Source organism: Cladophialophora immunda (genome assembly GCF_000835495.1).
Source record: "Cladophialophora immunda strain CBS 83496 unplaced genomic scaffold supercont1.5, whole genome shotgun sequence".
NCBI lineage: Eukaryota > Fungi > Ascomycota > Eurotiomycetes > Chaetothyriales > Herpotrichiellaceae > Cladophialophora > Cladophialophora immunda.
Window position 1 is genome coordinate 4,586,314 of NW_015622545.1, and position 11,263 is coordinate 4,597,576.

Here is an 11,263-nt window from a genome sequence, read left to right on the forward strand (position 1 = left end):
GTGCCCAAGCCTATGATGCCCAATTAGTAGGTGGTCCAGTTACTAACTCCCTAGCTTAGGAGCCTAAGCACTAGGGCTATCGAAACCTATAAGGTCTATACTTATAGGTGGTCCTAACATTATTGTACAAACATCGTAGGGTCTAAGGTTTAAATAGACTAATTAGAGTAGTTAGAGCTTAGTAGGACTAAGAGGTTAAAGGTTTACTTTTTAAAGGTTAAAAATTTATAGTTTTTCTAGAGATTTTTTGTTAGGGATCCCTCCCCAAACACAACAAACCGGCCAAGCATGGGCGCCAAGGTTACACAACATATCAGGGGCGCATGCTGCGCGCACCCTGCTCAAACCCTCTTCAAGGCTTTGAGTCTCTGTATATAGGGCTAGAGCTATCAGTACTAGGCGTTATTGCTTCTATCAACCTGTCTGTCCACCGCTTCCCTTACATTTTTAGAGGATAATTTATAAAGAGAGTAAATTAAGTACAAAGAATATACTAAGAATAATTTATTATACTGTAAGTAATCGACTTGATTTTGCTAGAATATAGTAGCTAGGTAGTCTCTCAGTAGATTAGTGTCTTGAACATCAAGGGACAATAGTAAGTCTCTGAGCTTCCCGGTTGGAGGTACACACAGTTTGCGGTTTGGACGTGCTTCGGCAAGGGCGCATCACAGATACTGACCGCGTTCACAATGTTGAGGAGTGACTCTGCAATTGCGATACGTCTTCGTCTCAATCGCGCACATCTTGTTGCGTCTTGCGTGCGGTAATAGATATTGCATCTGTTTAAGTGATCGAGATGTGTATATTAAGCTATGGAGGTGCGTATTATCGCACTGCAGGGTGATGCTTGGCGAGCTGTAGGATAGATAAAGTGAGGCGAGAAGCACTTCGTAGTGTGCCTTGAAGTCTTGACGTGGAGCCACGTCATTGGTTAACAGCTGGAGCATACACACCAGCCTCGCCAAGGAGATGCCACTCTCGATCATTCGATTTTGCACGCTTCACTTTGACCTCCTCGTGCTACAATTCGTCTCAGAACTTATTCTGTTGGATGAGACCCGCTGATTGAAATCCGCGTCCTTTTGATTACTCTTATAGTACCTGACCTGCCTAGAACGAGGCTGTGGCATTGTTTTCGTTTATAAATATACTTAGGAGCTCATGATCTGACACTGATTTGATAGTCAGGATGTCGTTTGCAGAGCGACAAAAGCATCTTCTACGGACAGGCGAATTTTCTGACTTTATCCTGACTGTCGATGAAAGAGATTTCAAGATTCATCGCAGTATCGTCTGTCCACAGTCAACTGTGTTGCACCGTCTATGTGCTGGCAATTTCAAGGTAAGCATATCATATGACGTGGAACATTAATAATTAACACACGTATAGGAAGGACTCGAAGGTCGCGGGACGCTCCCGGAAGCAAGTACCGATATTTTCGAGAAAGTCCTAGAGTTCGTCTACACTGGAGAATATGACCCTTCCACGACCGAAGACCAAAATGTAGCCGGCGACGACACTTCAGCCGGCGATGAGACTGCAGCCGGCGACGACGCTGCAGCCGGCGACGACACTGATAGTGTTAGCAATCAAGGAGCGCCAGAAAGTGACGAAGACGAGACAGCATCCCTCCGCCAGCAGTCGAAGCAGCTCATGGAACATACTGAGGTTTATCTACTAGCCAAGTACTTAGACATCAGCGAGCTTATGCGACATGCGACAAGCAGGTTCATAGGCGTTGCCAAGAAAAACTTCAGAGCCGACGCCTTTGTCGAACCGTTTTCTCGAGTTTTCAACCATGGTGGTGACGGTGACAGTGGACTAAGAGCTCAAATCCTTGAGCTCTGTCTGGAGAACTCTGAGCATCTCCCGCCAGATGGCGAGTTGACCTTGCTGCTCCTACAGCACGAACCCATTGCCTGGAAGATGTTATCACGGCAGGCTCACGAACACGCATGTCAAGTTGAAGAGCTCGCTAAAACGCAGCTAGCCCTTGAGGAGACTCTACAAACTTCGCAAGACACTATTGAGACTCTGGGGCAGAGTGTCGAAGAAATGACACTGGACAGAGACCGCATACTTACATTACTGGAGAAATATGACAGGTGTCGAAATTGCGAAAAGGACTTTGGCTCATATGTGGACAAGCACGAGCGTGGGATCATGCGGTGTAAGGGTTGTCGATGCCGGCATTATACCTAACTCTATGACTGTATCATTGCGCGATCCAGCCCGGGAATGTCGATCTTGCACAATATACTGTGAAACAACGCGATGAACTCCTACCTACTTCTTTAGCGAGTGTTTGAATAGAGTCCGCCCAGACTCTCAATGGTAACTCGAAAATCCATCATTAGAAATAGGAGTGAAGTAACAATTTCAGGACATTCTTACAGTAAGTTTATCTAGACTGAAAATTTCTCTTTTCCGTCTTACTTGACCTTTGTGCCACTTTATGAAGGAAAGTCAGTATTCCTACCTATTGCGATCCGTCACATTCTTTTCGGCGAATAATTCGCGGGGGAATAGCACCCTTCTTCTCGACCAGCGCGTATAGTAGGAAGCTCTTGAAGTTCATACAATATGATGCGAGACTATCCATATATATTTTCGTCACCTATTCCGAGTAGATGTTCGCATATAGTAGCAACCATTATTCTATAGGGTAACCTATAACCCCAACGCTATGCAAAGACTTTCGATTTATCTATATTTTTTGGCATTAATCGATAGATCTCCTCGCCCTCATCACGTCTATATTGTAATGGGAAAGGTTTAGAGAGGACCTGAGATGCAAGGTGGGCGAGTAAGGTGATTGGTCAACTTTTAGCTATACATTGTACAGGTAAACGTTACCACTCTCTAATTGGTCAGTTCGAGGGTACCACTTTAGCTTAGTAGTCTTTTCTTTTATTATTCGCCTAGGTAGACAGAAAAACAACAAGATAATCAATCAACTACTTGACAAGATGTGAACGCGCCTATTACCTACCGCCGTACGAGTTAGCGCCTATAGCTAGAAGCCTCGCCCCAGTTCATTAGTGCCTCCAATAAGAACCTAATACTTAATAGGAAAAATGCTTACGTATGAGCGTCTCTTTACGAGCGGTAGAAGAAGATCAAAACTAAAGAAGAAGAAACGATAACATAACCACGATGAACGACTGGACTAACGGAACTGAAGAATTACTTACTTACCTACCTACCTAACTGAATCTGGAGAACGCTAGCTATATATGTAGAACCGCTACGTAGGGTATACCTTAGGGATTACTAGCTAAGTAAGTCTGTCCCGCTGTACAGGACGGGTTACGTTAGCTGTTTATGGAGACCGCTACTCGGGGTGCCCTTTAGAACTACTGGCTATGTATGTTTACTACTACTATATAGGGTGGAAAACTAACGACTTTACGACTATTTAGATTATATAGAAGAACTAAGGAAGAGATATATCCCTCGAGGGATAGGGAAAGCGTTTGACCCTAAAAACCCCTAGCTAAGGAGCTCAGGGGAAGCTAATAAAACGTAGAACTGTTTAAGGAATAGCGATAACGGATAGGAAGGCTAAGCTTACGGAGGCGGGTAAAGTTAGAGCGCTATCGCCGGGAAGTGAAGCTATAGTATCAATGGAAATTACTAGTAGAGATAAGGAACGAGAAGGGTAAGGGACTTAACGAAGGAGAGGAGAGAAGTTACGAAGATATAACTAATAAAACCGATAAAAATACTGAAAAACGTATATAAAAACATAAAAATAACGAAATGTTATCCGCGAGAGGCTTAAATAGTAAAGGAAAGCTAGGATTATTAATAATGTTAAGCGTTAGCTTATAAGATCTATTAACGCCGGATTCTATAGTGTAGCCGCTATACATCCCTCCTTCTATAATATTAATAAGATAAATGCCCTAGAGTTCGGATAGAAGTGATAATCTTCTATATTTCAATAGAAAGAATATAACTTCTTTCTTTGAGGAGTTTAAAGAGCTATACGAATATAACTAAGTAATAGTAAGCGGAGAACGTATTCGTAGGTCTATTCGCTTTATATTAAAGGTAGAGAAGGAGCATTATAAAGAGCTTATCGAGTTTAATATAATAGATTAGGAGAAGTTTAAAGAGAAGGTCTTAGATAAATATAAAGACCGGGATAAAATGTAGCGGATATTAAGTATTTAATATCTTTAGGTACTCACGAAGTATCAGTAAGAAAAGTCCTAGAGTCTAGAACTATATCTCTATCAATTCCGTAAGGCTATAACTCACTTAATTTAGACCGGGGCTAAGATAAATTATGCGTACTATCGGCTCCTTCTATCCGGATTACTAAAGGCCTATATAGATAAGATTCGGAAGAAACAAAACTTAATGGATCGAAAACTAGAGAATTCGAACTTCCAGAAATACTAGGAATAAGTAAAGGAGCTATAGGATACTGATAATAAGACGAAGAAATTCATATAAGGGGTGCTTAATAAGGAATTCTAAGAGCTAGTGTACGAGAGGGAGACTTAACCTTTAACCGCTCGAAAGGAAGACCCTAGGGAGTAACGCTGCCGGGATGACTATATGGACATAATAAAGATAGATAGGAATACTTCGTCGTCTTTAGTAAATCGACTACTTACTCCGAAAAATAGTGACTAATTAGTGAAAGAATTAACTCGTCTAATAGGAGCGTTAATACTACTAGTCTAGGCACGAGACGCTATTACTTTAGAATTCATAAGTTAGCTGATTAAAGCACTAAAAGGGGTGCCTTAAGAAGTAATCTAGCCCTCGCGCGGTTAGTTAGCTTAAGATCGTTTAGTTCGGTTTAGAGAGAAACTGTTAGGGATCCCTCCCCAAACACAACAAACCGGCCAAGCATGGGCGCCAAGGTTACATAACATATCAGGGGCGCATACTGCGCGCACCCTACTCAAACCCTCTTCAAGGCTTTGAGTCTCTGTATATAGGGCTAGAGCTATCAGTACTAGGCGTTATCGCTTCTATCAACCTGTCTATCCACCGCTTCCCTTATAATTCTCAAAGCCTTCACCTAGATACGGTTTAACGGAAGCGATAATGGCTCCCTCAACCCGTAGCCAGTAGTTAGGGGTTGGTGAGCATAGTGGGAACGTACCCGCGACGGCTACGCCTAGCGGGGACGAAATACTCTCAAGCACCGAACCTGCGCAGGAGGGCAGGGAGACATTCGAAGAGCGTTATGAGCGCATTCGAGCCCTAGTCGTTGCCAAAAGGCACCAGGAGAACCGCGAGAGGGAATTAGAGGCTATGGAACTCGAACTCGCGGGAGAGACTCCTAGGAATCCAGTGCGCATCGAAGGGGCCGCGTACCCCTCTCATAAGCGAAACGCATCCAGCGACGTCCACGGACACTCCTCAACGAGGCTGAAAATGGCCGAGCCCCCTACCTTCTCAGGCAAAAACATTAAAGAGTTGCAAACATTCGAGATCGAGTGGTCGATTCGAAACAAGGCTGATGGGCCTTTCACACCCTCTGAGTGGGTGGAACGTATCCAGAAAGTAGCCACCTACCTGAAGGGTACGGCCGCGATCTCATGGGTGCGACACAAGGATCCAATCAATACTTGGGACGAGTTTATCGCTTTTTGCAAGGGTATCATCTTAGACCCTACGAATCGTATGTCAAACGCACTCTTATCGCTGGCCTTTAAGAAGCAGGGCGATAACCAGGGAGCGCGAGCATTCCTGGACGAAGTGGAGGCGCTGGAAAGGGATATTCCTGAGCTATCGGCAGAAGAGCGAGACGCGTGGTTTCTTCTCAACCGTTTACGCCCCGATATACGTACGGAGGTCATGCGCGAGAATAAGGAGATCCGTAGCCGAGAGCAGGTCCTCGCGGCAGCACAAAGGCAAGAGGAGCTCTCGCGCCAGAAGACGAGGCAAGAGAGGTCGGAACGATCTTACACCCCAGGGCGTAGGTCGTCCGGCACCCCAACGCATACGAAGCGGACCACTGAGCACCGCGTATCGACGGAGGGCCACCAACGGGAGAAGAAAGACACTACCGAAGAGACCACTTCTAGCATTATATGCTACAAGTGTGGTAGGCCTGGACATAAGGCCTATCAATGCCACCGCAATAGGCGCAGCGAAAAACAGCGCGATAAGGACACTACCTCGACTCAACAGGATAAGTCAAAAAACTAGAACCTAGTGCTATAAATGCGTCTATAGCACTAGGAGTTCCTGAAGAGAAAGTACGTAGATCTCGAGTACTCAACATTATTGCACATATAACTACACCGGGTGGGAAGCGCACCCTCAACGTACTTGTTAACTCCGGAGCGGAAGAGAACTTCGTGTCATAAAGAGTGATAGTAGACGAAGGGCTCAAGCTAGGGGGCCAACTGACCTTGGCGCGGAGCGTCGATAGTCATACCTTAAGGGTATATGGAATACATTCCCTTAAGGTGGAGGCGCAAGATACGCGGGGAGCATACGCTTCGTGTACGATGAACTTCATCGCGACTGATATCCAAAGATATGATATAATCCTAGGATATCCCTGGCTAGAGAAGGTCAATCCCTGTATCAATTGGGCTGACAAAGAGTGGTTTATCCGTGAACAAGAGCCAGTAGTCGAGGAAGTGAGTATAGAGGAAATCCTTAGAGAACCGGAGCTATATATGCTCTACCTAGTGCCATCACCTCTTATAGAGGACGCACCCGGAACGGAGTACCTTCTGATGGTAGACGTCAGCGAACGTCGGATCCCCGAAGAATACGAGGATTATGAGGACGTCTTCTCAGAAGAGAAATCTCGCGAAGCACTGCCGGAGCACCTAAAGGTGAGGCACTTCATACCCATAGAGGAGGGGAAGAGCATCCCCTTCGGAGCCATCTACCCTATGAGCGCGAGGGAGTTGGAGGTATTACGAGATTATATTCATGAGGCTCGGGCAAAACGCTGGATTCAAAAGAGTGAGTCGCCAGCGGGGTCAGGGGTCTTGTTCGCACCTAAAAAGGATGGGAAACTCCGCCTTTGCGTAGACTACCGTCCCCTAAACAAGATCACGATCAAGAACCGGCGGCCCTTGCCCCTTATACATGAGATCCTGGATAGGCTTACTCGGGCGCGAGTATTCACGAAACTCGACCTACGAGACGCCTACCACCGCATAGCAGTAGCGGAGGAGGATAGATGGAAGACGGCGTTTCGTACCCGATACGGACACTTCGAGTACCTAGTTATGCCCTTCGGCCTGACGAACGCCCCAGCAACCTTCCAGGATTATATCGACGAAGTCTTAGGTCCGCTAGTCGACGTGATTTGCATTGCGTATATGGATGATATCCTCATCTATAGCGAAGACCCCGAAGAGCATACGAACCACGTCCGTTCCGTATTACAAAAGCTACGGATAGGGAAGCTCTTCGTCAACCTTAATAAGTGCGAATTCCGCACCGTAGAGGTCAGCTTTCTAGGCTATCGTATGGGAGTGAATAGGTTAGGGGTTAAATAATGGAGAGTCCAGGTAATCCTAGAATAGCCTATCCCTACCTCTTTCCGAGATATATAGGTCCTTATAGGATTCACGAACTTCTACCGTAGGTTCATACCACTCTACTCCGCCGTTACAGCACTGATTACCAACCTCCTCAAAGGGATGCAAAAGGGGAGGAAGATAGGACCTTTTAAGTAGACTCAGGAAGTAGACGATGCGTTACTCCTACTAAAGGACCTCTTTACGCATACGCCACTCCTTGCCCATTTCGACGCTCGCTTGCCATCGAGAGTCGAGACGGACGCCTCGGTAGAAGCCGCAGGGGGCGTTCTCTCACAGTTACACGAAGCGGAGGGTGAACATACCCGGCCCGTATGGAAGCCAGTGGCCTTCTTCTCGAAGAAGTTCTCGAAGGAACAGAGAAACTATACAACGGGGGACCAAGAGATGTTAGCGATCATCATGGCGTTTAAGGAGTGGAGGCACTACCTCGAAGCCCCCGTTACACCTACGCTTGTGCTCACAGACCACGAGACGTTACAGTCCTTTATGTTAAGGAAGGAACTGAATCCAAGGCAAGTTCGCTGGGCAGAATACCTAGCAGCCTTCGACTTTACAATCCAGTATCGAAAGGGTAAAGAAAACCCTGCGGACGGCCTGTCTAGGCGTCCAGATTTGATGACTACCGCGGAACCTCGAGGGAACCCTCTACGCGAACTGATTTTGAAGCGTATGGCAGACGTGCCACAAGAGGACCCGTTACAGGGAGGGGACACACCGCAGGCAGTGGAAATAGGGATGTTTATGGCTACAATCGGGGCCTTGACTCGTAGCCAAGTCAAGAGACCTCAAGACCCTACGAAGAGCGAGTACTACACCCTGGCTCCGCGTGAAGGGGGAGTATACGTCCCCCCTCCGCCGGACCTACGCGCAAAGGGTGAAGGGAGTACTCCAGGAGCTGCAGAAGACACGGCCCACGGTCAACTACCACAAGGAGTGACCGAGCAATTACGGGCGCTGCAGGCAGAGGACGAATGGTGCAGAGACCGCAGGTGGGAGGTACCAGATGCAACACCACCACATGGGTCTCGGAGGAGGGGCTGGTCCGTCGACAGTACGAACCTAGTACGCTACCAAAACGCCGCGTATGTACCTCACGATCCCCGTATCAAGGCAGAGATCCTGCGCGTCAATCACGACGACCCATGGCAGGGGGGACACTTTGGTAACCGGCGGACCGCGGAGGTGATACGTAGGTTCTACTGGTGGTCAACGTTACAGAAGGACGTACAGGACTACGTCCGCTCATGCATCATATGCCAGAGAATGAAAGCACCAAGGCACAAGCCGTATGGTCTACTGGAACCACTACCGCAGCCTGAGAGACCCTGGCAGGATATCTCCATGGACTTCATCGTGGGCTTGCCACCGTCAAAACACAGGGGAAGAGTATACGACGCGATACTGAACGTGGTCGACCGATACTCGAAGATGGTCAGATATATCCCCTGCACTGGGTCAACAGATGCCCCAGAGATGGCAGAGCTACTAGTCGACGAGATCTTTGCAAAGTACGGAGTGCCTCGCTCCATTGTGAGCGACAGAGGCACCACCTTCACTGCAGAATACTGGGGGAGCATATGCTACCACCTTGCGATTCGCAGACGCTTCTCCACCGCATACCACCCGCAGACAGACGGGCAGACGGAGAGGATGAACCAAACACTGGAAGTATACATCCGGTGCTACACCAACTACGAACAGGACGATTGGGCAGCCCTCCTAGCCAGCGCTGAGTTTGCCTGCAACAATGCAGTGAATGTCAGCATAGGAAAGGCGCCGTTCGAAGTTGTCTACACCTTCACACCTACGATGCGGATCAACACCGCACCCCCAGAGGAAGGCACTCACAGTGAAAACGCACGGCGAGACGTAACGGCAATGGCCGAGTCTCAGCAGCGTAGCGAAGATACCTGGAAGTCCAGTCAAGAGAGCGCCGCGAGGCATTACAATAAGGGACGGAAGGATATGGCGTTCGCAGTGGGGGACAAGGTGTTCCTCTCTGCGAAGCATATACGCACCCGCCGTGTTAGCCCTAAGCTCTCAGACCGCTTTATCGGCCTATTCAAGGTACTGGAGAGGTTTAGTGCGAATGCCTATAGGCTAGAGTTACCAGTAAAATATGGGCGCTTACATCATACCTTCCATATATCCTTACTAGAACCGTACCACCAGAGAGAGGGCAGAGTCACTCCGGAGCCTCTGGATATCGAGGGCGAAGAGGAATGGGAGGTGGAACGCATACTGGACGTAGTCAAGACAAAGGCAGGCAAGGAGAGATTCCTGGTCCGCTGGAAAGGCTACGGCGAGGAAGGCGACACCTGGGAACCCATCGAGCATCTCACACACGCGAGCGAAGCACTGGAAGAATTCACAAGGAAAAAAGTATCATTGGCGGCCAAGCCGCAGCGCACACAGGGCGCAGGTTAAGCGCACAAGGCGCACAGATGCCACACAGGCGAGACAGAGCCACCACCACAACCCCTTGCAGACGCGCACGAAGCGCAAGCATATCGGGGCAGAAACGCACCCGCAGCGCAGACAAACCACCTTACCCTTAGGCCATAGCATTATTACTAGTAACATCAGGATAGTCAGGGTCTCCATTAGGCCAGTCGCGGTATGGGGTGACGTTAGACACTTGGATATGATCGGGCTAGGTTAGTAGGATGATTCCACCCTGAGAAGAAAATTAGCCATACGTTTCGCATACGCTTCGGGTACGTACACGTTGAGCGTTAACCTTGGCAATAGTGCGAGTTACATGGACCAGTATTTATATGGTTGCCTCAGCCGTAGTGGCCGGGGCCGCCTCCGCCGACGCGGCGGCCTTCCCCTTGCGGGGGGTGGCTGGGACGTCGCCGGCGTGAGGGAGGAGCTCGGCGGTCACCTTGCCAGATGTACTCATGGCCTTGGACACGGCCTCGGAGGCCTGGCGCAGATTGGGATCTGCGTAGGCGGTCAGTAGGGGGAGCGCACACAAAGCGTAGGCGAAGCGTAGGAAAAACGTATAGGACCGGGGGGGTTAATCTTCATCACGAGATAACTAATTATCGATAAGCTCGTCAACAATCCTCCAGCAGTTAACAGGGACCTGGAAAAAATTAGAGTGCGTTTCGCATACGTTTCGGGTACGCTTACCGTGCGACAATCGGCATGACCGGCCTGGCAGCGGGTGCACTTGACGGAACCGGGGTTGACAGAACAGACGGCAGCATCAGCGTCGACACCCAGGGCGCGGACACAACGTTGACAAAACTCATGGCGGCGCTGGTACGTTGTGGTGAACAACGGGCGCGGAGGCAGCACGTGGGCTAAACGCAGGGTTAGCGTACCCGCTGCGCTTGCAGAAGTGGGGCAGAGTACTCACCGGGGCGTGACTTAGGAGGCATCTTGAGTTGAACAAGCCTTACAGGCGCAGAGCAGGCGAAACGGACACAAAACGGATGGAGAGCGCATATGCGGCGTACACGAGACGCAGATCCGAAGATGAAGAAGAGAAAACAAAACAAAAGAGGAAGAGGAAGAGAGATTTATGGGAAAAGTTTCGGTGATTAGGCGCTAGTCCAGATTAGGACCTCCAATAAAACAAACACTAAAATAATGGAAGGTGTCTTAGCGCGGCGTATGTAGCACTCACGAGGTGCACCAGATTCACATACGAGACCCGCCAAGACTGACTGTACGTTGTTCCTGGCGGCCAACGAATACCCAGCGCTTGAGG

The 11,263-nt window shown here is 48.6% G+C and overlaps 3 protein-coding genes across 3 annotated transcripts; 2 read left to right on the forward strand and 1 right to left on the reverse strand.

The window, feature by feature from the left end:
- Positions 1-1,192: 1,192 nt before the first annotated feature.
- PV07_09674 (uncharacterized protein) lies at positions 1,193-2,206 on the forward strand (the record flags this gene model as incomplete). The annotated part of the gene is made up of 2 exons (XM_016396952.1): positions 1,193-1,345; positions 1,394-2,206. The coding sequence occupies 2 exons, from the start codon at positions 1,193-1,195 to the stop codon at positions 2,204-2,206; spliced, it is 966 nt and encodes a 321-aa protein (XP_016246808.1).
- Positions 2,207-5,281: 3,075 nt separating this feature from the next.
- On the forward strand, positions 5,282-6,181 carry PV07_09675 (uncharacterized protein; the record flags this gene model as incomplete). Its single annotated transcript, XM_016396953.1, has 1 exon — positions 5,282-6,181. The coding sequence occupies one exon, from the start codon at positions 5,282-5,284 to the stop codon at positions 6,179-6,181; it is 900 nt and encodes a 299-aa protein (XP_016246809.1).
- Positions 6,182-10,315: 4,134 nt separating this feature from the next.
- On the reverse strand, positions 10,316-10,931 carry PV07_09676 (uncharacterized protein; the record flags this gene model as incomplete). Its single annotated transcript, XM_016396954.1, has 3 exons — positions 10,316-10,471; positions 10,681-10,853; positions 10,910-10,931. 3 exons carry the CDS (start codon positions 10,929-10,931, stop codon positions 10,316-10,318), a joined length of 351 nt encoding a protein of 116 aa, XP_016246810.1.
- Between the last annotated feature and the right edge of the window lie 332 nt (positions 10,932-11,263).